We start from the raw sequence: 27,765 nt of genomic DNA, 5'->3' as shown, positions 1-27,765 counted from the left end.
TAATATCTCAAGTCATATGCAGCTTAGCTTGTAATTTCTTTTGTTGGGTAGGGTATGATGATGAAAGGAAAGGGAAACAGTTATGTAAGACACATAAGTAAAGATCAAAATATTAGGCTTATCTCTTCAGTCAAGGTAACTCTTTTATTTTTTGATAGTCCCTAGTATTAACTTAAATATGCTCAAGAGACACCTCACTGTGTCTTCATGTCTTTCCCCCCACCTATCTCTTCTGGCTTAGCTGACTGCCCTACTTTGGAATTACATGACATTAAAAGATGACCTCAAATTACTCTAATTCCTAATAACAGAAGCCTTCCAGCTGAGAGCATATTACTCTCTCTCTATGTCTTCATGGTTGTTGATTTTCTTATTTATTCCAATTACTTACAAAGAACTAGAGTGCTTTTCCATAAGTGGAATGCAATTTAGAGCAGTATTTTTCCAAGTATATTGCAGAACGGAGAGCCAATGACAATCAGAAAAATCGGGAAAACTTATTAAAATTTCAGGCTACAGCGTTCAACTCCAAGCCCGGTGATAAATAATCTTTGAAGGAGGGGCTACTGACTCTATTTTTTAATAATTTGTCTGGGTGATTTTATGTACATTAAAGAAATTCAAAGTTGGACCTGCCTTAATTCTGATTTTTATCATGTTATTTGTCCTTTTTAGTATTACAATGTAGCAGACTAAAAATGCCTGAAAAAATGGCATACAGAGGGTCTATAATCTGCATTCATTGATGACTTGCCCTAAAAGTAGGACAAATTATAATCAAATGTATGTATTAGTTCTCATACCAGAGCCAGATTTGTTTGCTTTTTTTTCTGATCATCTGGAGATCAGTTCTGATTGGTCACTGTCCATGTGATGACAGTTGTTACATATTTTAAATGACATTTCTGTCTGACACTCATGGCAATACTCATCTCTAGGGTTAATAATTCATGTCTAGTAAACCTTTAAAAATTGGCATAGCTAATGAGTTAAAAAGGTATGGCTGATCATTTTCTTGTGTACAAAGAATGTATATGATATTTTTGTCTTCAACATCTTTGCCAATTGTACTCCACATCTGTATCTTGTCTTTCAAGAATAGCGGCTTATATTCTCAGTGCTTCTTTTGGGAAATGTCTCTTCCATCTTCTCTAACCATGTGAGTTGAATCAGAGCCACTATCTTCCCATAGGTTCTGCCTTCCTGGCTGTGGTTGTTAACTTGTTATGGGCATCTGATCCAAGCTCGGCCAGTAGAATTGAAGTTGAAGATGTGATGGTGGAGGTTTAGTGACTCTCAGGTGGAAGGGAAAGTGTTATTAAAGACATAGAAGTAAGATTCTATCTGAATTTTATCAGAAATTTAATTTTATTGTATTGAGTATGAAAGAACAGTGAGAGAGAAATTTCAAATATAAGTAGGAGCTAGATAATAAGTAATATCCAGGAACATCATATTTTATTAGTCATCTATTAAGATGCTGCAGCAGTGGCTTGATAAATTTGCACGGCACTCATTTGGAAAAATAGTTTCAACAATCAATAGGCAACTGATTTTATCTAGAGATAGCACCAAGAGTTAATATTATTCATAGTATTGTTATCAGTGATTACATGTTGGTAAATCAAACACAATAAATCTAATGAAGATATACCTAGGATAAGCATCAAAATGAACTGAACTATAGTTTGCACGTTAAATGGTTTGCATATTTTAATGCATTGAATTACTTAGTGAAATGTCTTGGAGATTTTCTTTTATTTCACCAGAAATATATGTGATATCACAGTTCTCTACATTATTTTTATTTTATACTTCTTGAGTTTCAATAGAAGCTTTATTTGCAATTATTTTTTACTGTCTTTAGGAATCTGAATATAAATATAAAATTATTGTGCTATGGAAGCCCCCTGGTAAGGAAATGAAAGTCCAAATAAATAATAACAACAAATAAGTGATAATAATAATAATAATGATAAAAATGAGAGAGGAGAGAAAGGAAATGACTAAATAGTTGACACTATGCTTACAGATATTGTGCTGGGTTTGAGACATGTCACTGTACCCATCCTTTCAGGACATATTAAATATCAACCTGTGATTCCCAGATAAATGAGGCAGACCCCAGCAGCAGCGCTGGCTCTTCTATTGAAACATTGAGGCAATCACAGAATCTTTTTAGATTCACTTTCTCCTGTATAATGAGATTGCTAATGTTACTGAGGGTTTAGAAATCTAGTGGTATGTTAGGGAATGTATATTGTAGGTTAATATATCCCTGTTACTTACTGTTTTCAAATAAATTGTTATAGGCTTTGGAGATTTTAATCATTTAGAAAAGTGTCCAGATGCCTCCTTTTCAGTTCCCTAATGAGTCCCTGATAAATAACAGTTTCATAAGCCTAGATAGACAGACAATATATTGTTTTCTCACCTCAAAAAATGTATACTACCCTGAGTCATAGTTCTTTTTAGGTGAGTCATTGTTATGTAAATAAAGGGATTGAAGGATCTCCTGACAAAAGGAAATAAATGACTTGTGTTATCTTCAAACAAACGCACCATTATGAGCATTATTTATCTAGGGAGATTGAGAAGAACTAGAGATGTTTATTATTATGGGATGTTTTTCAATACTATTATGTATGTTCTCAAAAATCAGAGAAACCAATAGATTTTTTTCCCCTTCCCAAGCATCAAGAATTTGTCAAGGGGCTGCCTCACACTGTAATTGCTTTCCTCTGACTACTGAATTTTAAGGTGTATTTTCCTCTCCTGTTCTTGCCACTGTGATTTTGGGAAATATACCCATCTCCCCCGACTATCATCTGAGGTCTCATTCCATGCGCATCAATAATTTGGAAAAAGAACTTACAAAAAAAAAAGCAACTAATTTTTTTCTCTACAACATACAAGCTCTCTAAACATGAAAACAATAGGCTAGATAGAGAAAACTTGAAAAATTTGATAGCAAGGGGTTGAACATTCACTTCGAATGAGAAGTATGTTGAAGAGTTTTCCTTTTTTAGAAAAGTAAATGTTTTCTATTTTCACAAATTTCTCTTCACAAATAAAATTAAAGAATCTTCTTTGTAAATATATCTATACAGCAAAAACATATATGGTTTCATAATAAGTCCATTATTTAAAACTCTTATGAGTTAATTTTGTATACTTAAATTTTCTTTCACTTTGTGAAGTGTGTGTGTATGTCTGTATGTCTACCTATGTGTGGTTTTGAATATATAAAAAAAAAGAAAAATTTGGTACCTGCTAAAAATTCTGGTACTTTGATTTTTATGATATGCCACCAAGAGCCATGTGACTATAACAACAGATCAGCTATTGAATGAACTAGATTCCTCATTTCTACAGCCAAGGTCACTCTTTAGAAGCTAGCTGGACTGGACCCAGTAATAATGGGCAAACAACTATATTGACTCAAAAGGAAATTAAATAAAAATACAATGGTTTTGAAAGACATATTAATGTTCAATCCAATAATTAAATGCCTTGAAAGTCTAAATAATTCTATGAGAATCTCCCTCCCTAATCAGAGTTGGTTCTTTTCAATTGTGATTTAATTACAAACTAAGTTTTTATACAATTCATTCAAATATTTATTTCTAAGAGAAGATTTTTTTTCCACTAAAAAGAGAAAGTAAAGTGACTAGAAATATGGTGGACTTTCTCACTGCATTAAACGCGTTAACCATAAATTGTTATATCCATAGTCCTTTGTACAAGAAACTAAAAGCATGCGGTGAGATACAAATAAGATAAAGGTGAGGCAAGGCCAACCTAAGTTATGAGGAGGCAGTTCCTACACACACATCATCTGCAAGGTAGGGAGGATTTATTCAAATGGAAGGGTAAGACTAAGCCAATCAGACAATAGAAAAGCTGTCTACAATAGCTGAGTCACACACTGGAGCAGAAATAAAGGGAATAGCTATATATCGTGTGGCCAAGATTCCTGTAACTATTTGGATTCAGTTACCTTCCAATCTCAGTTCTCATGAAGTCACGCCATATTATAGACCCTAATCTTGGATTTCTCTAGTATCTCCTTTCTTTTATCATGTCATGTATTTCCTAAAAACAAAAGTCTTTTATTAGGTTCATTTGAGTGAACTTCTGATCCTTGCAACTACTTAGAACACACCCACATTGCCTTTTATTTCTAAACTTTTAACATTCTTCAGAGAAATTATTCCTTCCAGAAAAGTTTCTTACCCATAGCTGTCTATCTATTCATACAGTAATCACCAAGGAGTCAAGGGACTTAAAATATCCTGGAGGAATTAGTTCTGCCAGCTCAGTTGATCAGCTGCCTGGTTGCATAACTCTTCGAGAAAATGTGATAAATGGATTGTTTAAACTATTGTTAAAAGTTTATTTTTACACTTTAATCTGCACAGATTGTTTTCTCACTTCAGTCTTGTTGTTGAGAATGCCAGTATTCCTGCTGTTAGCACTCACATTTGAGATACTAAACATACCAGGCCCTGATTTGCTCTGTAAACAATTCACCACATATTTTATTTTACAAAGTCTTACTGATTTCAAAGGCTCTATGGATGATATAGTTCAAAACATACATATTTCCTGAGGGGAAACGTTGATTATCACAGCCTCATCACAGGGCTTTCTGTGCATTGAACACTCTAGATGTAGAGAGAGAATAAACACTGGCTGAACACCTGCTATAAGCCTGGCGCTGTGTTAAGTGTGTGTAACTAAATTGTCATTTAAATGTTACAACAACAGCAAGGTAGATATGATTGTGCCTATTTTAAACAAGAGGAAACTGATTATTGGAGACGTTAAGCAACTTGCTCAACATCACTAGCTATAAAATGACAAGTAGGGGATTCAAATCTAGGACTACATTAATTCTGAAACCAACCTCCCCTCATTATGCTATGCTGCTCCCCAGGAAAAGTTCCTGCTGTTTGCAAAGCAGAATTCATTTTGTCAATTCTAATTTTGCGGACAACTAAACTCTACTTCGAATATTACTTTTTCAGGAAAGATTTTTCTGATCTTCTACTCCCTGCCCCTCCCTACCCAACACGGTTAATTTCTTTCTCTCTTTTTATATGTGTATATAAGGAAAGAGTACTATAATATATATACAGTTATAGAATACATATATATGTTGTATTCTGTTCCTATATATATAGACTATATGTATACGTTATAGTACTCTCTTCTTTTTTTTGTAAAACTAATCACGATTATAAGCAATCGTTTAATCTGATAGCACTTGTATTCCTTTGCTCAATATCTGTTTCTCTTCTAATCTATAAGCTCTACCAGAACAAGAATTACACTGTTTTATTCCCTCTGCATTCCCAAACAGGGCCTGGTACAAAGTCAGTGCTCAAGAATATTTGATAACCGGATTAATGAATCTGCTCATCATCAACTCTGTGGAAGATGTGTGATAGGTGACATAGAAGCAGCAAATATTTTATTTTTATGTATTTCAATGCTTATGCTCTTTTTTCATTTTGAGGAAAATTGAAGGCAATTTTCTAATGTGGAATCATAAAAATCTATATTTTTGTTTTAAATTACTGTGATATGGTCACATGAGCATAAACAATATTTTGTGAGTGAATAAAGTGATAAAATCTCTCCATTTGTCCATAATCAATCAGTTGCCAAGTTCTGTTAATTTGCTTTCTATAAAATCTTTCCCATCCACTCCTTTTCTTCCATTCTGATTGTCATTAAGTTAGATTCCCTTTTATCCAGATCATTAGCTTCCTCAGTGTAGAGATCCTTGATGGCATGCGTGGTGGTCCTTATAGGATTATAAAAAAGAGAAAATAGGAGAGAAATTTGAGATACGGTTTAGACAGCTCTTGGAGGAAGTCTTGCTATAAAAGAAAGCAGAGAAAATAATATGGGAGCTGGAGAGAGGTTTGAATTAAGAAAGAGTTACTTTTAAGATAGTAAATATTCTAATATATTTACTGATGAGAATGATTCAGTATGGAGGGAACAAATGGCAGGAGAGAGGGGATAAGTTCAAGGAAACTCCTTGAATTAAGTAAGAGGGCATAGAGTCCAGTGCATAGAACTGCCAAGAACAGTTCTTTAGTCGTAATAAGAGGTAAGGTAGCATAAACGGATAGAGGTACAGGTAAGATGTTATATTTGTTGCTGGAGTAATAAACAAAATCATAAATTTCAGGAAAAACCTATGTTCGAAGTTATGTATTTTTTCCTATCCACAGCTGCATAGAAACAATCATGAAGTGAATGGGACAAAGGCTGAGGTTGGGGTTAGAGATCTGCCAAGTGAATAGAATGTGATAGAGAGACTGGGGAGATACAGAGTTGGGAGTGTACAGAGAAAAATGTTTATAATGGATGATTTTGTAATCTAAGCTAGAAATGGAAGGCATCTGAGGACATGAGGGTATGATGGACAGTGAAACAGTGGATTGATCAAAGCACTGGGGAGCCTGAGAGGTTGAAGAATTGTTTCAGTGGAACGTGCTAACAGAATTATTTGGACAGAAAGGAGGCTATGGGGCAGGCAGCTGTTTACTTAAAATTGAAACTTTGATGAAGGCAGAATAATTGGTAATGGCAAAAATCAGCCTATTACTTTTGTAATGGATAGCTAAGGTGGGATAGGGTGCAGGTTCATAGGAAGCAAGGAGGTCAAGAAACTGAGAGGTCATGACATTGAATGGATCACTGATGTAAATATAGATGTCACCAAGACAGAATAACATCTTCTATAAATAAGGAAGACTGAACTAGAAAGATGAGAGATTATTACAGTAGAGTTGACTGCAACTGCTGAAAAGCATATCATGGATCCTTTCTCTTTATTTACAATGTCTCATTCCTTAGTTTTCCATTCAAAGACTTCAATGTTCTAGCTTCTGGTTATCTGTTCAACTTTACCTCTCACTCTTCCCCTTTATGCATCCACTATTCTATGTGACATAAATGATTGTTATTTTCAAAAAGTACATTATCATTAACAAATTATGAGCCTTCACACATGCTGTTGATCTTTATCTAAAAATACCTTAATCTCATCCCTTGCATACTAAAATTCAGTTTATTAATAAACTTCACTTCAAATTGTATCTCATCAAGAAGACGAAGAAGGTCAGGGCCGGCCCTGTGGCCAAGTTGTTAAATTCATGCACTCTGCTTCAGTGGCCCTGGGTTTCTCCAGTTTGTATCCCGGGCGCAGACACAGCATCACTCATCAAGCCATTCTGAGGCGGCATCCCACATAGCACAACCAGAAGGACCTACAACTAGAATATACAACTATGTACTGGGGGACTTTCGGAAGAAGAAGGAAAAAAAAAGAAGATTGGTAACAGATGTTAGCTCAGGTGCCAAGCTTTAAACAAAAAGACGAAGAAGGAGAAGGAAAAGATGGAGAAGGAAAAGAGGAGAAGGATGAGGAAGAGGAAGAAGAAGAAGAAGAAAGAACACAAAAACCAGCTCTCCTCCCTGTAAAAAAAAAAAAAAAAACTTCTGTAATTCCCCCAGCAAGAAATCTTGTCCTCTGCTTCTGGATTATGTGATGTTTTATTTCTTATGATAATAATTTTGTTCTACCTTGTATTACAGTTATTTACATACAGCTATTCCAATTAACTCAGTGGTCAAAACCATCATCACCAAATCTGAACTATCCTATCTAGCCCAATCTTATTCATAATTCTCCTTTAGTCTGTCTTCCTTTCCAATGTCTTTGTAACATATCTTTGAACTCCTGGGTCATTATAAGCAAACTCATCTTTTTGTACAACTGTTTTAATGCCTCACTTTATCTGCTTCTCAAAAAGAAACCTGAATTTTCCCATATCATATTCATCTGGCTTTCCTTAGTCAATAGATTAATGTGGCATGCTGTCAACTCATTCTCCAAAATGTCATTTAAGACTCCAGATCAACATTTGAAACTGCTGGTCTGTCCTTCCTATTACAGCTGGAGTTACCGTCCTGGAAGCAAGCAAGCAAATAAACAAACAACAAAGAACAACAAAAAAAACCCACAAAAACTTCTTAATAGCTAATTCCCTTCTTAAAGGACTCTGTTTCCTCAATAATATTTTTTAAATAAAATCTGAACCCCCTAGCATTTGCTTTCAAAGCTCTTCACGATTCCATCCTTACCTCTCTATATAGTCTTATATTTAGTGACACCTCTCTTCCCAAATCTTACGCTGTAGCCATAAGACACTTTTCTCCACTTCCCAAACTAACCGTGCCACTTTAAAGACACATGCTGTTTGCCTCTCTGTAATTCTTTTAACCTTTTCCTCTATTTAAGAAACTACCATTCAGCTTTAAGAATCATACTTAAATTTCATCTCCGCATCTTTAGAAGAATTAATTTCACTCCATTCTTTGTTTTCACAGTAGTCAGATCAAACCATTATTTCAGCGCATATCTCATTGCATTTTAATGATGTTTACTTCTACGTATTCCTCATTGCATTGTGGTATCTAGCAAAGAGGAAATGAAGTGTATTCTTCTTTGTACCTGCAGTGCCTGAACATAAATTGATTAACTTCTGTCAGGCTACATGTCACTCTTTGGGGCAGCCTGGATTCCATGGTCTGCAAGTTTTTCTTGTTGAACACTTGATTCTGTTTCCTTATCAAAATGTTGATCTGCTATCTTGCATTGATTCTTATAAACATTTTCTTCACTTCTCATTTGAAGTTTGAGAGTGTTTCAGGAGCAAATCAAGGAATTTTATCACGTTCTTTCTAGTATTTCTTTCCATAGACATAATTTTAATTCAAACTGTCACTACCTTGACCTTGCTTGCTGGTATACTTGGCCTGTGGTTCTGCTGTTTTTTTCTATCCAATCCATTCTGTACAATGAATCTAGATTAATTTTTGTAAAATAGCATTATCATCATTTATTTCCCTTTCTTAAAAAATCAGTGATTCCCCATTGCCTTATTGGTGAAATTCAAACTCATTGTTTTGGCATATAAAGCCCTAAAAATCTGCTCCAAAGCTAAAGTTTCAACCCTAGTTTTCACTTGACCATAAAAAGTCCACTACTCTGGTTAGACTGTCTCTGAAATGGTGCGTTCATTTATCTGTTATATTGAACTTATCAACCTATATATCCACTCAAATGTTCTTCATTAACAAGATCAGATTAAATTTCTTTTGCTCAATAATATTTTCTACAGCCACAGTAGCCCACAATGATGGATCCATACTGTATATCTTATAGCATTTACTATTTACACTTCTCATCTCTATTTGGTCATGTTTTATTTAATGTCTTGTGTTTTCATGTCTTGTTCCTCTAATGAGATGGCTAATTTATTGGTGGCTAGAGCCATATCTTACACTTAGTTTTGGCTCATACAGGCTCGGATCATGGTAGGTTCATGCACATAGATAGTTCAAGTCTACTATAAGCCAAGTGATAAGGGCTAGTTACTAAGTACCAAATTATATATCCAGTATAGAATGACAAATAACCTTCAAATTCATTCAAGAATTTATCATTACTCAAGATTGAGAAACCATCATAAAGCTTCCAGAATTTCCCCCAAATCCTCATGGATAATTTCAGATTTCAATGTCATGTGGGAGAAAAATTAGATTTACCAATTTTTGATTCTATATGGATATATACATGCATATGTAACAAAAATATATAATATTTTAAAAACGGATTAACCCATTAATATATTGTAGAACTGTCTATTCTTTGGTCATTAAAAAGATTTAATTTAGGTCTTTAACACTGATGAAATGGAGATTTTAGCTTAAGCTTGTCAATGATGATGACTAAATCACAAAGTATTTGAGTTTTCACATCTTTATTTTCACAAAAGAATCTATTTGTCTTGGCAATATACAACAATAGGACTACATTAATCAGGATTTTTAGTATCCTTCTTTGTTGAATACATTATCCAGTATTAAGCTAAAACAAAGAACAAAAAGAATTTGACTACCAAATAATTATTTAATATAACTACTCACATTAATAAGCAACAGCAATTAGGAACTGATATTTAATAGACTATAAAAGATACACTTTTTCTTTCTTAGAAAAGGAAGGAAATAAGTCAGAAGAGGATTCATAACAATGCAAAGGGATCCTCCTTTGCAAATTGTCCTAGTTCTGTGTGGGTTTGAATACATGTTTTCAGAAGAAAACCAGAGCAGGACTCTACCTATAGTAAGACTAAGCGTTCACCGCAACACAGTGGCTATACAAATGTTGAATTTCTAACACTGAAAAGTCTTGGGAAATCTGTTTTTCCTTTTTTTAAGTTACACATCACCTTATCCCCGCTTGACAAATCTGTTCCACAGGTTTAAGTAGGTTTACTGAAATCAAGCTTTGGGGAAGTAAGCAATACGGTGACAGATGCAAACATGATCTGTAACGTCGTATTTCTTCTAGTAGTACTATGACTTTTTTATATTGCCGGTAATTAGATTTTTGAATGGTTTTTGTAGCTTATAACCTACTCCTCCCTTATTTTTGAAACTTTTTATAAGATTTCTAAAGTTGTAGTGATAAATGAAAACATAAAATTACAGTTAGAGGCCTACTATGACATTTCAGGTCAAGTACCAATTACTGCTACATGTATAATAATAATATAATAATGAAAATAATACCCAGTCCTTCTATGGGGTTTACTGTATACCCAGGTACCTTTCTAAGTCCTTTAAATGTGTCAACTCTAATCCTCACAACCCTTTTAATTGACCTACTAATTATCCTTATTTTACCTCTGAGGAAACTGAATCAGAAAGGTTGAAAACTTGCCCAAAGTCATGCCCATTAAATACCACAGAGAGAATTTGAATTCAGTAAGTCTGGCTCCAGAGTCCGTGCCCTTCTCCACACTGCTAAATAATGAATGAATTGTATCCCATGTGTTCTGCAGTAAATCAGTGCTTTGGAGCCAATGACATAGTTTTTTCCATAGAAAATAGTAAGTAATTGTTTAGTTACTATTTAACTCATACAATACTACCTAGTTCATAACAAGTGGTTTATGGTACTAACATGGCGATTTGGGGTTCTAGGTCCAAGTTTAGGGTTAAGAAGGAAGGAGAAAAATAAATCACCTCTCTTCCCTACACATGCTTCCTTCATAGATGCAGAGTCAGCCTCAGACAAAAACTTGAAATGTGTTTTTTTTCATATTCCACTTCTTTTTATTTACTTTTCTTCCCTAGTTACCTTGTTTATATTTTCCTTCTGTCTATGCACTCAAATGTCACTTCACTCTGCAATGTCATTGCACTGTGCAAGTGTTCCTGATGGCCCTGTAGAGTTAGTTCCTGTCCTCTTTGCTCCCCTGACATATGACACCTCTTAATTTTACTCTTTGCACACTGTGATGTGACTTCCTTTAACATAACCGTCACCTTGTCTATCTTCCCTATTACAGCGCAAGGTTTTTGAGAGTCAAAGTGTGTGTTATTCCTCTTGAACCCCCAATACCAAAAAAGTGTAAACTGTGTCAGATTCTTTAAATGCAAAATTATTCTAATCTTTATGGCAATCTCAAGGCAGATATAATCACTGTTATATGAATCAAGAAACCAAGTTTTAGAAAAGGTGGATCACATAGTTAAAATGTGGCAGAACTGGGATTACAAAATAATTAAGTCTGCCTCAAAAGCTCTCTGCCTGACTCAACTGATTTATATATAAATTTTAAAAGTGATGCTAAATTCCCTTTTATTATCCTTCACAATCCTATCCAACTCTCTTCCCATATAACCCATACTCCTTTATCTCTGGAAAAGTGTCTCAGTAAGATGTTAAAAGCAAAAAGATACAATTTAAATAATGTACACTAAAGTAAAAATTATTGATCTCTTATTCTGTCTGTGGCATCTTATTTTTTAAAATATAATGATCATTCACCTAAATGACTGTTTGGTGGAAGTTTAGCCTGAGTAGTATAAATATGTTGCCACAGGGAAGGGAGAGGTTGTAGACAGTGGGTCTGCTGCATTGGCCAGACCTGCCTGAGAGTCCATTTCTGACGTTAGTCTCAAAATTGTTCCAACTGGTTTTTTCTCCTTTAACTTTTCTTTTTTAACTCACTTGTAAATTTCAAATTCTCTAAAAGCTTCTTAAGGATATGTCTTTTGGTTAAACAAAGGCAAAGACAGAAGAGCCTGTGTCAGTGACCAACTTGTGGCAGGCGGCTGTTTATACATATGAATCATTTGCAAGTTGGCCATCTATAAGATTGTAAGACATGTATTTGATAATCGTGAGGTCAGGACGACAGCAGGATATTTCTTTATGTTGGCTTTAATTTATTTATTAAACCAATGAGTAAGAGAAATATTCTTTAGGATTCTGGATTTGGCACATTCTTCATTTTCGTTACAGTTACACTTTTTTAACACTCTGACATTTTAAAAGAAAACCTACATTTAAAGAAAAAGAGCATGGTGTAATATTAAGAAGACCTTACTAATTATTAAGAAAATTAGGCTATGTATTCTCTTGACAGATATTTTGACAGATAATTAACACACTATATAGCAGGCAACCTTACATTCTCTATAGATGAAGTCTGTCATTCCCAAAGATCAGGATAACCCCAATTTTACTTATATGGGTTACCCCTACACTTTACCTAATTTCATAACTTTGATGGATTTTCTCTTTCTTTATGAATTGAGAAAAAAATCCTCATAACATCCATTCCAATGAACTTGGGAAGAAGCAAATATTGCTTCTAGGATAGGCATGCTATTCATCCTAGAGGCTCATCTTTAACCACATCCTTTAAATATGATTTTAGGTAATATTGATAAAGTAATCCCAAACTCTAATTTGGCATTGCTATCACAAAGGAGGCATAATGATGCAGTAGAAAAACACTCGCTGTGAGTAAGAGCTTGAGTTCTACATCTCCCACCAACTGTGACCTTCGGCAAGTCCCTTAACCAGCTGGTAACTAAGCAATAAAGTATAACATTTAAGAGTGTGCTCGTTAGAGCCATACAAACATAGGTAAGAGGACCTCTTGCCTGTCTAAATGGCAGATTCTTTAACTATGAAAAATATATTAGATCAAAATGCTGTTTTGTCATGAGGACTAAATGAGAGAATGCATGAAATGCTTTCAGCTCAGTGCTTGGTGCATAGGGAAAACGTTAATCATTATCAAGCCTCCACTTATGCACTGATATCTCTCCTCCACAGCGCTGAGAGACAAGGGTTACGAAATAGTAAGATGAATCACTGAGTTTTAAATGTTTAGAATAATGGCAAGATTATATTCGTATAAGTAAATTGCCTCCCAGGACGTCTACTTTGAAGAACACAACATTCATTTAAATATATGAGTTTCAGTACATTTGTTAAAAAAATCAGTTTTGTTGTTTATGATAAATTTGCAAAATATTTCATTGGGGTGACCTGTGGAAGAAACTCTTCTGAATATTACAAATTACTTTCCAGAAGAAGGAGTTTTAGAACCTCAATATCCTGGATGTGATTTTTAGCACTGATAATAAACGTGATCACAAAATAAGAATATAATTCAATACAGAAGGATATAAATAAGAATATAAATTCGATATCCTTTCAGGATAAGGGAAACCTTAAGATATCTACCACAGAGTTGCTCAGTTTTAGACAAATTAACCGTGACAAAATGTGAGAATTAGTTCAGGAGAAAAATGGAAGAAAATAATTTGAAATGATTCATAGGGAGACTGAAGGTTATTTTTCAATACCTTATTGGACGCTCAGAGAAAAATCAGGTAGATCATGTTAAGAATAGCAGTACAAAGCAAGGTAAGGAAAATTGGCAACCACAGGAAAATGGGCACCTTATTAATAATGGAAAGATTGTCTAAATAAAAAGACCTATGGAACTTTTGGCAGCTCTGTTATAATGGCACTCCTCCAAAAGTAGCATTTTAACTTTCAATAATTACCTTAAAGATTATCTAAAATTATGAATGTGGTTCTGGGAGGGCCTGATGACTCACTGGACCTGGGAGAAGAGCTCCGGCCCCTTACGGAGAGAGATCATTTGTATTTAATTGTTCCTAGTACTTTCAGTTGAGAGAGGGCTCCTGGGGTCCCCTTGGGAGGGAGGGGAGCAGAGTCATTCCCTGTGTCTTGAAAAGATTTGTTGATAATCTGTTCACTTTACAACATTTCTAGAATTAAAAACTGCTGATTTCTAGGATCACATCAGAAATTCTGATTGGGTGGATCTTGGGTATGGCCCAATGTTTCCATTTTTTACAAGCACTCTAGATTATTCTCATGCAAATATTTGAGGATCATACTATCAAATGCTGGCCTATTAGATTTAATGTTATAGACTTCCAAAAGCTTTTGAGAAATTTTATTAAATGCTATTTTAAATCAAACAAGCAAACAGTGAATTGAAATAATGTGGAGGGATAATGTTTTGTCATGGCCAGGGAAATACCTTAGGTATGGGAAGCAACTTGTTGGCAAAATGGAATAGTGCTCAGGTGTTGAGTTGGGGCTGGCATTTGTTGATTATTTTGTAAAGTATTTTAATACGGGACATATAGTAATATAGGAATAATAAAATCTCCAAACTTTCAGGTGATACTGAGCTCTACTGGGTAGCAAAATATCAAGGCAGCAAATATAATTTCCATGAAGATTATCATAAGGCTGTATGGGTGGGTATTATAAAAGTGACAGATGAATTTCAAAATGGACAAACATAAGGAAATGCTTTTAGAATAAAATCCTAACTATACTTATTACATAGTGTATTATATTGTTATATGGTGGATTACATTCCTGTTTATTGTAACTGACTAGCTATAATATCACAGTCAAGTCATTAAAATGCTTCCAGACTGAGCTAGGAGTCAAGAGGGCATCTCAAGAAGAGAGAAGAGGGACAAAGGCAATGGAGTCAGAAAATTCTGGAGTACATTTTAGATGAGGAAAGATTGAAGACAAGTGATGGAATATAAAACTTCTCCCAATGCTGCTACTCCCCCACCCCTCCACCTCTATCAAAATCTCAATTCTAGACAGAGGAGTTTGAATTTACACAGTAAACAAGAAAAGCAACAATAAACACTACAGGAATAGAAAAAGTCTAGGAAAGTAGTTCCTAACTGCAACGACCCACACACTGTTGAAATGCAGTGGGAACTGTGCCATAAATACTGTGTTAATAGCTAACCTTTAGTAAAGCTTATTATGTAACAGACACTGTTCTAATTGCTTTGCATGTATGAATGCATTCAATCCTCACAATAACCTTATGAGACAAGTATCCATGCTATCCTCGTGTTCAGATAAATAAATTGAAGCACAGACAGGTTAAGTCTCTTGTCCAAGGATAAAGTAGGTGGTTAATCAAACTTGATTTTGTGACCGGTTGACTTTAGACAAAATTAATCAAAATGGATTCTAGTTTAAATCTCTGTAATGATGCCACTCTCATGAATTTGCTTTCTGTAGCCTTCCTTGATTGATGGTTCAGGAGATGGTGTTACAGCTAGCTCACTGGCATTGTACTCACAGCCTCTCTTTTCTTCTACAGCCTAGAATCTGGCAATGCTCTTGAAAGTGAGTTTTGGATAGGAATACTATTCACCTTATGTGAATTGTAGAAAAAGGCAGTTAAAAGCCACTGATCTGGGTAAAAGGTAGACTGTGTTACAATTAGAAGAGAAAAGAAGGGGATGCATGAGGATGACATTGCAGATGCAGAATTCACAGGGCTTGCCAGACCTATGGAATATAGATGTGGTCATGAGATTAGAAGGGTTCTAACTGATCCAGAAATATTTACATTAGATGTTTAGGAGGGAGGCGATCTCACCAACAACACAGATATAAGCTGGAGAAGTTAAGATTCTAAACTGGAAATAGAGAAATAGAAGAGCCTACTAAAGAAAAATATTTAGAAATACAGAGAGGGCTCGGGAGTAGAAGCCTGGAAGAACACCTACATTTAGAAGGATAAACCTCCTTAAATCCTGTACGGAACAATGGCAAGTTTAAACAAGCCAGACAAATGGTCGAATGGACACATACAGATGGATAGCTAAATGGAATGATTGATTTATGGGTAGATTGAGAAGAGACAGTGAAAGGTTCATCTGAAACTGTTCAGGAGAATCTACTGCCAGGTAAGTCAAGAAGAGAAAGTATTTTCAGCTTTAAACACAGATTTCTAAAAGGTCAAGAATGATGAAGGCTGAGAAGACGCTTACAAAACCCTCAAAGTTGACATTCCTTTCTCATATTAAGAATGACATATTTACTGTGACAATGCCAGTTATCAAAAGTTTACATCCTTTTGGATTTTATTTCCTGAATTACAATAACAAATTTTCATGTAGGAAGCCAGGAAAAAGCCTGAGTTAGATACATGTTTAACAAATTTATCTTCTTATTTGTAAGCACTTATTAAATAATTCTTCAAAATTTCTAAGACATATTAAGGGAGTTAATAAAATGATGAACATTGTTTTTCTTGATAAAAATTCCTATCTCTATAGATAGAAATTCAAATTGTTTTTATAAGTCTGCTTGAGGAGAAATTGAAGTGTCTGAAATAACTGATTGTCAGGACATCTGAGCAAACAAAGTATTCATTTTATTCAGAAATCATACAATGATTTCTTGATGCTTTTAGTTAATTTGTGTCATTACAAGATGATAAGCTTTCCAAAGAGACACATACCAGAATAAATAAAAGATTAATAAAAGCCAAATAAGTTTCTATATTCCTGCAGAGCTTGACACAAAATCTTAATATTATTCAGCTTTCTTTGCATACATAAATATACCCGAATGGGAGTGTTCTTGTCACAAGTTTTCCAAGTCCTCTTGGAACTATTCATAAATAGAAAATTTTCAATACAAAACAGGGGAAGAAAAACTCTCTTGGGTTTAGAGTAGGAAATTCAATACTCAAGGAGCAGAACTTAGAGGAGAAAGTGAAAAAATTAAGAATATCCAAGGCCATTCCAATTGCCATATTCCTTTGTGATAAACAGACTGATCAGAAAATAAGAGCGACTTTGTTGCATCTCACTGTTGGAGTGACAAACCAAATTTCAGGGAGCAGAAAGAGACAATCAACAAGATCCAGTCTACTTCATCAGGGGCAAAACAGAGATGACTGGGGTAGAACAGGGGTACATTTAAATTGATGTTTATTCTTTCAAATGTTATTTCTGATTCAATAACTTTAATCTTACATGCTAAATAACCAGCAGAATGCTGTTTAACAGCAAGGTCTCTGGGTTTGGAGCCTGATTTCAAGCTACCAAGAAGGGAAGAGATGCATACAATTGACTCTTGCAAGCAGGAACAAGCCAACTCCAACACTACCAGAATAACCATGAATATTCCAGAGACAAGTAAGGAAAAAAATTTGCTCCAGATTTCTCTTTGGTCTTTGTATTAGTTTTCTATGGTTGCTATAAAAAAAACCCCACAAACTTGCTTATTTAAAATGACACACACTTATTCTCTTACAGTTCTGGAAGTCGGAAGTTCAAAATCAGTTTCACTGGGCCTAAACCAAGGAGGCTTCCCTTGCCATCTTGAGGGCAGAGCATCTTCCTTTGGGAGGCTCTAGAGAGGATCCCTTTCCTTGCCTTTTCAGGCACCTAGAGTCGCATCCCTTACATTCCTCAGCTATGGCCCCTTCTTTCATCTTTAAATCGTATCACTCCAATCTCCACTTTCATCATACATTGCCTTCTCCTCTTCTGTGGTCAAATCTCCCTCTGCTTCTCTCTTATAAGGACACTTGTGATTACATTTAGAGCTGACCCTAGTCAACCAGAGTAATCCAGGGTAATATCCACAATGTCAAGATCCTTAACTTAATCACATCTGCAAAGTCCCTTTACCATATAAGGTAACATTCAAAATTTGCAGGAATTAGGATGTGGACAACTTGGATGCCATTATTCATCCTACTACAGTCTTCAGGGGCATACCATTTTTAATATGTTTAAACTGTTTTTAGGACTTACATTATTCAGTAGTAAATTAATGGGGTTGATTAATGGATTATGTAATTAGGTAATTCTGTGCATAATTTCCTTGTTGACACAATTCTTGCCTTAAAAATAAATATGTTATTTACACATACATTCTCAGCTGATGACTTTGCCTGTAGTTCACTTTAAAAAAAAGCCATCAGACTTTCCACCACCAAATAGTAGGTTATCTGCATCTGTAGTCTTTATTTTTCTCTCCATTGTGACATGGATTCTCTAACAAAGGCCAATCTTTCTGCACGTCTGAATCTATTCCCACTCACTTTCTCAAGTTACTTCTTCAATTGTTCTTCTCTCTACTGTATTATACAACTCCAGGGATGAGAAAAGGACCTATGGACTGTGATTCTTTCCTTTTCTTTTCTTTTTTTATTATCCTCTCTGTACCACTGTGGCGTCACTATAGCCCCAGGGAACAGGATTGGGAAAATGCTGCCTATGGAAGAAGGGGGATGTTGTAAGAGAAGATCCCACCTGGACCAGAAGAGGAGTGAGGAGCCTGGTCCTGTACATAGTGGGCTGGGGGAAGGTGCTTCGCTACATCTTCCCGGAGAATTGAACCTAACAGCAGAATGTAGTGATCCTCTCTATCCATTGAGATGCATTTAATATCTTGCATGATATTAAGAGAACAGCCTCAACTTCTTTTTAGTTAAGATTTACTTGTATACATTTTCAATTCTTTCACTTTAATCCTTGTAAAGTTTTTAGAACAACACCTCACATGTAGTAATTAAATGTAAGTGTGGGTTAAATAAAAATAAAATAAGCTAAAAAAAAAAAAAACGCCTCCAGAACTGGGATGGGAACTCAAATGAGAGGAGAAATGAAAGTATGAAATTGCCATACATAAGACAGACACAGTGAGACCCTGAAGGGAGACTAGAGGCGACAATGTTCGTGGGGAGAGTCAGAGGCGTATTGAGGGAGAGATAGGGCAGTTGCAGGAGTGAAATCTTGGCAAAAGAGAGATGTAGTTAAAGGGAGAGTGTTTAATAAGTTTTGCTGTGTCATGTGGAATGCAAGCACTTCATTCATTACTCTCCAAACGTCTAGTAAAAATCTGTATTACTCACAAATGCTGTTGGAGTTAGATTTGTTTCTTTTGTTTTTAATGCAATATGTGAGATTGGCCTCAGGGGGCCCTCCTGGGGCACTGAACAAGGGCAGGCAGATGCTGGGATGCACAGTTACACACAGTATTTAGGGTAATATCCTCCTTCGTCTTAGACTGTAAACTACACAGAGACAGTTCCTGTATTTGGTTTACCCACACTTATATCCCCAGCGCCTAACAAGGTATCTGACACATTTGTGAATGCATGGGGATAATTTTCCAGTGTCAGTTGAGGAAAATCTGATCATGTCACTCATGCATTTAAAATCTTCCAAAATTCTGCCGTTGCTTTGATAATAGCATGGGCAATAAAGTCTTTCATGGTAGGACCCCTTGCTCCTCTCCACTTTCATGCCTCCTCGTTGTTTGTGTTTTAACTCAAGTGCAATTACATCATGCTCTCTCCTATACTTGCACTTGGTGGATACTCAAGGACGTTTTCTTTACTTATTCATTTAATGCCAAATTATCTTCAAAACTCAAATCAGAAGTCACCTCTTCCAGGAAGTATTTCCTGATGTGTCACATAGGTTAGATGTTCCTATTTGGGGTTACCATAGCAGCACATGCATATATATCTATCATAGCACTGCATTGTAATTATCTGTCATTCTCACTAGCCTGTGAGCTCCTCAAAACCCTTATATGTGGATCTGGACTCATGTCACAGAACCTAATGCACAATGGATACAACATACTTACTGAGTGAATCGATAAATGATAGAGGCTTAATTTATAAGAAAAATCAATCTTCAACATTAGGATATTTGAATTTATATCAGTATTAGATGGAATTCCTTTCTGTAAGGAAATGTCCTAAGGCTGTAAAAATTCTCTATACTATCACCCATCTTTCAGACACATTTTGTGAGCCAGTTCAAATGATCTTGGCCAGAATTTTGCCTCCTGCAACCACAACTGCAACCAGGTCTGTACAAGTGCAACCAGTTTCACACAGTTGCAACTTGAGGGCAACCTGCAAATGCACGGGAGTTAACTCCCTGTGAGCCACCCTCGGGGAATGGGAGATGGAAGCCCAATGATACGTCCATCAAGGAGACTATTCTGAGTGCATTTCATATGGCTCGTGTCCTGGGGGATGAAGCTCCAGCTGCCTGTAGAAGTGGTCATCTCTGATACAGCCCCCTTATCACCATTTCCCTCCTCAACCCCACCTCATCCCACACTCCTGCTCTCTGGGGTAAGTTTCAAATAAACCACCTACAAGCAAATTTTGTTTGGAGCTTTGCTTTATGAGAGCCCAAGCTAAGACAATATATCCTACAATAGTTTATAAATAAAATTTTATTTATGCTTGAAAGAAGCTAATGTACCTCTGTATATAACCTCTATTATTTTTAGAAATGTCTACTTTTTTTCAGAGAAGTGTAAAAGCACAATGTTCTTGAAATGATTTTTATAGCTAACTCGATGGTCACAGCAGATTAAACATAAATTTTATATTCAAACCCCTGCAGAGGTGTTTGCCCAGCTTGCAGAAATATCTATTATAATGTCTGTCTCTGCACTAAGAGGTTTGTAAAACCCAGCAGGAATTGCAGCTGACTGTGGCACAATAAAAAATGGATTCATTTGCAATCGTATTCTATTTTTATTTTCAGACTAAGTGTTTAATGTATGCCACCTACTTGACAAAACATTCAGGAACATGTCCTTCTTATGAACACTCTTTTCAATTATTTTTTTTTTGAAAAGAGATCAAATAGTGATATGAAAGTTTTTGATTTAAAAATGCTGCAGTCTAATCTATGCCTTTCTTGGAATAATATTGAAAGTTTTTCACACATCATCCTGGTATGAATTCTGTAATCATTCAATTAGCTCAGTAATTTTTAATAGAAACTGTTAACTTAGGATTACATATAAATGTCAAGTCTGAGAAGCTTGGTGGTTGTTGTGGGTTCCCCTGTCTGTAGAATTGGTTCCCTTCTGAGGTGGCGGTGGGGGGATGGCCGGGTGAGGTGTGTTGACAGTCAGCTCTGCTTTGATGTGAAGGCAAGGAAGGCACTGGCTCTCAGGCTGCAGACACCCACATGACAGAATGAGAAGGTTTTGCATTGTGTGCCACCATTCACATTAAGAACATTAGCTTTCCCAGAAAGTTCATTCACATCGTTAAGAGACATACCCTTTGGTCCTTTTGCATGTAAGGACAAGGAAGAGAAGGGATTCCAGTATTTCACTGAAACAGATAGTCCACATACATAGCTCCACTCTCCCTTTGTTCAGTCCCATTTCTTATGCTCACCCTTTGATTTCAGAGCTTCAGGCTTCCACTGGGCACACTGTCTTTAGCCCCTTCTTTAGATCCCTTAAACTTTATTCTAGGTTTTAGTTTCTCCACCTGTTTAATCCTTTAACTCATATCCTTCCTTATTCCTATAGAAATATATCAAAATGTGTCACTTGTTAGTGAAGTTCTTCCTCTCCTTTAGCGTTCTCATTGATGATATGAAGTTCTTGTAGGGTCTCAGAAGGGGGAAAGGCAACAAACACATGCACCTAGTCCACCATCTTGAGCTGCATGCCATTTCTTGTTGAAACACTCATTTCCCTTGGCTTCCTTCGCACTACACTATTGTTTTTCCTGCTATCTCTCTGACCCCTCCTTTTCATTATCTTTTGTAGGATTTTCATTCTTTACCCTTCCAATCAAATTTGGATTACTCAAGGCTTAGTCCTAAGCTGACTTCTCTTCATTTCATACTCTTTTCATGGGCTTTCTTAACCACATCAATGGCTTCATTTACCCTTTGCATTGTGCTGACTCATGTTTATATTTCAAAACTATTAGTGAAACTATTGATTGTGTTTGTAGAGTGGAATTTTAAGAAAAACCACATCCAAAATGTATCACAATCTTATTCTCCCTGTTATATTCAATTTGTGCCACTTATGAAAAACATATCTAATACAGCATACATATCTAAAAATAACTTAAAAACTTTTAACAATATGATACTGAATGATAATTATATAGTGATAATTTGTAAACATCTATTGATTTTCAGCTTTTACAGTTAGTTTATGGGCAAGTTTAGAACACATGGCTGTATGTGCTGGAGATAATGTCAAAGTGGCAGACAAAAGAACATAAAAGTAGTGTAGAAATGGTAAAGGAAAAAAGAGGAATAAAAATATCTTCAGTTTATGTCATAGGAAGTGAAGAATTATTTTCAAGAGTTAAGAGAACAGTAGAGATTTAAGTACATTATCAAAGTTAAAAAAGTAAGCAACAGAAACTACTACATAAATATAAAACAGAGGAGGATTGAAGAAGCATATGTATATTTATCATATGAGGGAGTCAACAATTATTGTCTAAACTTGATTAAACAAAAAGCATAGATGTTTTCTAGCATATGAGAACCTCATGAATTAAAAAGGGAGCAGGTAAGAAGTTGGCTTTAGAGAGTGGGATTTCATGTGAGGGAGGTGTGGAGGCTTTTTCTTTTTTTATCATCAGCACTTAGAAACCACTACATTCATTTGACGTGGATGTATTACTATGATAAAAAATAAACAGTAGTAGACAAATAACCATCAAGAAAACAATAACCTTAGATAATTTACACAAAGAAGAACCATGAGTTTTCTAACTTCTTTCATAAAATCTTAAATAAGACAGTTATTGAATGATGTCATTGAAAGTTAACAGATGTTTTCTACCTGTTTGTTTTTCATTTAAATGTTAACTTTAATAACACTTTCATTTTACTTATTTGTATTGCTTTATTGAGCCTTTCATATAGTACTGCTCAAGTAATGATTCTTTGAAAATATAGATGTTCATAAAAGAAAACATTAGTCAACAGTTTCAACTGCTTCAGTAAACTTAATTAATATGATGACTAAAAAATATTTATTAGTTTAGTGACATAGTATTGGTTATGTAAGAATTAATAACTGGGGCCGGCCTGGTGGTGCAGCACTTAAGTGCACACGTTCTGCTTTGGCGGCCCGGGGTTCACTGGTTCAGATCACTGGTGCGGACATGGCACTGCTTGGCAAGCCATGCTGTGGTAGGTGTCCCACATATAAAGTAGAGGAAGATGGGCACGGATGTTAGCTCAGGGCCAGTCTTCCTCAGCAAAAAGAGGAGGATTGGCAGTGGATGTTAGCTCAGGGCTAATCTTCCTCAAAAAAAAAAAAAAAAGTAATGACTAACAGTACAATGTTCTGAAAAGGCCAGAGGAAATGAAAATCAACAATCAAGGATGGAGGGAGTGGTTCTAATAAGAGAAGGAACAGTACAGTTTCTCAATTGGAATAAGGTGAAGGAAGAACAGCATGGATGGAGATGTAGTTAGATTTGAATTTTATTAGTACAAAGATGAATTTGATACAGTTTTTGTGAAGTAGTAGTGGGGCAGTCCAGTTTAAGGAAAGCAGAGAAGCTTCCAAAAACTTTTGGGAGAGTTAGAGATTAACCATCCACAGAAACTTAGTAGGATTGAGTGACGATGTTGAAGTTCCATTTGGAGGTGGTGATCATGAGTCCATGGCAGCTGTAACTCTCTAGTAGCTCTCAGATTCTCAAGTCAGTTGCAGAGTAAAGGTATAATGAGTTGGGGTTTTGCCAAACAAGAGCAATAAAAGACAGAAGTGGAAGGGAGTTTAAATAGTAGGAAAAACTTTCTCTAATTATTCCTGAAATATTTGACCATGGAAGGTAGATGGTAAAGTTAAGTGATACATTTGGGCAATGAAATAAAGGAGGCTGTTGAACATGGGTACCAAATTTTTGAATTACTAGTGAAGGTGGTATCAATTTTGGATTCTGACTTGTACATGTGCTACTGTCCCGTGTGATGATCAATGTCACGTTAAGATCTATTGTGTGAAAAGAAGGAAGAGCCTCCTCAGCCTTAGGCACCATCCAAATGTAAAATGTTGTTGCATAAATGGATAGTGTAAATGGAACCAGTTATTGGCCAGTTAGCAAAATATTGCAATTTTCAGACAAAGATGCTTTCAATTCTCAAGAAATTAATGAGAAAATGCTCAGAAATTTTATGGAAATGGTTTATAGAGAATCACCTCAACTCTAAGCTTTTACCTAGATACATTTTAAAAACGCATATCTATTTTCCTTTTTTCTTTTCACCCTTATAGATATTCTTATATAATCCTGAAGTTGGCATACTATATACACATTCATGGCTTTAACTATAGTGATGGAATACACAGTGACGTGTAGATTAAATTTCTTTCTCTAGCCTAGCTCTCTCTTATGATATTAGGCATATATACCTGATACCTACTGTGTATTTCCACATAGATTTCCCACGGATATTTTATCTCATCATACCCAAAACTGAATTCCTCATATTCACTAACTCCTCATTTATTCCCTCATCTGTGTTATCTGGTCTCATGAAGAGAATCATCACCGTTCAATGAACTATGCCAACGCTTCCTCCTACTGCAGAGCCCTATGTTTAATCAATCATCGTATCCTGATAATTCTACGTCCTTAACATCCACACATGTTTCCTGTCCACCAATGCTGTTACCACTGCTTACCTTCTGTCCCTCGTCGCCTTTCGGCTGGTTAGTTTTGATAGCCTCTGAATTGTTCTCTCAATTTATATTCTTGTTTCCCATCTATTCCTCCATGCCATTACCTAGTTGTGTGACCTTTGGTAGGTCCCTTCATCTCTCTAATATTGGCTTCCTTGCCTCTAAAATAGATATTGCATTTATACCCTCTACCTGGTAGGATTAGTACTACTATATATATATATGCATATATATAAATATTATATTATATATACTATGAAGTCTAAATATATGAGAAATGAAGTGGTAAGCAAAAATCTTGTAATATAACTTTGATTGTACATTCCAGAAACATATATTCTAAAACTAATCATATAAAAGAGTAGTGTTGAAACAGATTATTTTTTAAGCTTCACAATCAATCAGGATTCTCAAGCTCACTTCTTAATAACGCTTTCATAGATTTTTTATTGCATGACAGAGCAAGCCACATATCATATATCAACTCTAATATAACACTTGACTTCTTTAATGAGATGCTTAACTGTAAATGTCTATAACTACAAATGAGGTGTTTAAATTTGAAGATACTTTAGATAGATGGCAATACCTATAATTATAGAATCATCATTTCTGCCTGAATTGCACTTAAAAGTTAAAGTTCCAACTGCTCCTATTATTGGAAAAGTAATAATAACAATTATAACTATACCATGAAGTATTAAAAGCTGAACATTCAATTTGAAGGTAGCTAAAATAAAAATGTAATGAAAAGTGAACCTATAAAATGCTTGCAATTCATACACATATGCTATATAGAGGCACTAAAGAGCCAAGAAAAGAACTGTGGAGTCTTTATTACACTTCATCTTCTTCTGATTCTCTCTCCCTTTTTGGCATTAAGGTAGCAATGTAGCTAATATTTCTCATCCGCAGATCATCACTTTCCTAAGTCAAAGTTTTTATCCTAAGGTATGCATAATCAGACTAAAAATGTAGCGTTTCTAAATATAGCAAGTGCCTTCTTATGTTATTTGTGCTGGGTTTAAGCGCTTAGAAAAACACTAATAGATCTTTGTTTTTCACATCTGAGACGGCTGACCATTTCACTCCAGGCCATGCAACTTACCATCGTTACGCAGAGTGAGTGGTGTTGGAGGACTAAGTACTCGAGCATTTGTCACTGTGTTTTTCACCAGACAAATATAGCTGCCAACATCTGATGTTTGGACTTTAGAAATATAAAGGTTGCCTGTCTCCTGGGAAATGAACCGCCGACTGTCTTCCGCCACAAAGGAAGGGAACTCGTTAAATACCCAGCTATAGATGATCTCTGAAAATACACAAAATTCAATTGTTGAAAGACAGAAATTATTTTACTAACAGTTAAAGCTCAAACAATAAAGTCTTTACTAATTGTTAGATATATTGCAAAGCTATACATATTTGATCCAGATATCTATTATAATTTAGTATTTTATGTTCAAAGGACTGTTGCTCTTAATGATTACAGAAAGAGCTGAAATATTTCTTAAGGATATTTAGCCTTCATCCATCCATCCACCCATCCATCCATTCAATTCCAATGTGTGTTGGATGTGTATTAGATGATTGGCACTATGACATCACTGAAATTAAAAAGATGAGAGAGAGAGTTTCCAATTCTCAAAAATCAGTCTAATGGGAGAGACCTACCCAAAACTATGAAACAATGTGGAATAAAGAAATGGGGATGTATATTCTATTGTAAAGAGATCATGGGAGAGGGGCACTTAAGCAATTATGCCGACCCGCAGAAACATTCTCAGTTGAGACACCTGAGCTACATTCATTTACTCATTTGTTCAATAAATGTTGGTTGAGAGTCAGTTCTCATGGAGCTTCAGTATAGTGGGAATGAAACAAGAATACACAAAGAAGTAAGTATATATCAAGTCATTATAAGTGCTGCGAAGAAAACTAATGCATGTTAAGAAAGCTAGAGAGTGACAGGGGTGAGCAGGACATACAAATTTATATTTTAAAAGCTCTCTGACTGCTGGGTAGAGAAGAGACAGAGTAGAGGACAAAGAAGGGATCAGGGAGAGGGGAAACAGGAGGAAAAATGTTCACCAATCTAAGATGCTTTTTGTAAAATAGCCATGAAAGATATAAATAACACGCACTAGAATGATAGTGGTAGTGACAGTAGTGGTCAAGTGGTGAGAAGTGATTGGTTCTAGTAAATATGTGGTAGTAGAGTTGACAGGAGTTGCTGATGGATTGATTATGAAATGTGAGAAAGAGAAGAGTCAGAGTAAGACTGCGGACCTGAGTAACTAAACAACCAGAAGAATATATTTACCTTTACTAAAATGGGAAGATGACAGACAGAGCAGTTCTTTGGAGATGTGGGTGGAGTAAAACCAGGAGGGTAATTCTGACAGATTAAATTCGACATACTATCTGGTATTCAATTAGAGAAGCTGATAAGGCAGTTTTATCTTCAAATATGGAGGCCAAGGGAGAAATTAGTGTTGGTATTATAAATTTGAAAGTTTTAAAAGATTAGTTGGAGCTAGCCAGATGAAGAGTGTATGGGTGCTGAAGGTATTCCAATCAGAGGAGAAAAATGAAGAAGGTCCTTCAGACAAGAAGTTGAATAGTATGAATGGACCACCACAAACAGTTCTGTGTTATTGGAGTAAAAATCCAAGAAAGGGCATGGTAAGAGAAGAGGTTGGAGAGATTGGATTATTAAACCCTAAATTACTAAACACAGATTAACATGGTGTGTACGTTATGTTAAGGAGCTTGTGCTCTATCCTATATGTAGTGTGGCACCACTGGACATTTTCCAGCAGAGGGTTGACATAGATATATATGTTAGTAGGTTATTCTGGAGATTCTGTGAAGGTTGGATTTAAGTAAGAGCAAAGTTGCAGGAGGGAACAACAGGACGCTATTGCATACTGAAGATAAGGGCTGAAGAAATCTGAATCAGAACGATGATCATAATAATGGAAGAAGGATATTGGTCCAAGAAAGAGTATCCATGTAGCCTTACTCAAAGAAAACCCAGAGATTCA

The 27,765-nt window shown here is 35.5% G+C and overlaps 1 protein-coding gene across 1 annotated transcript in view; it reads right to left on the bottom strand.

The window, feature by feature from the left end:
* The window catches only part of CNTN5 (contactin 5), a 488,151-nt gene that overhangs the window by 289,751 nt on the left and 170,635 nt on the right, over window positions 1-27,765 (bottom strand). The window contains exon 6 of the mRNA XM_046638244.1: window positions 25,827-26,030. Coding sequence (XP_046494200.1) covers window positions 25,827-26,030 — 204 coding nt within the window. The remainder of the gene's footprint in view (window positions 1-25,826; window positions 26,031-27,765) is intronic.

The sequence above is a fragment of the Equus quagga genome, chromosome 14 (assembly GCF_021613505.1).
Source record: "Equus quagga isolate Etosha38 chromosome 14, UCLA_HA_Equagga_1.0, whole genome shotgun sequence".
Taxonomy (NCBI): domain Eukaryota; kingdom Metazoa; phylum Chordata; class Mammalia; order Perissodactyla; family Equidae; genus Equus; species Equus quagga.
Note: the sequence above shows the minus strand (reverse complement) of the source record. Positions and strands in the feature narration are given on the sequence as shown.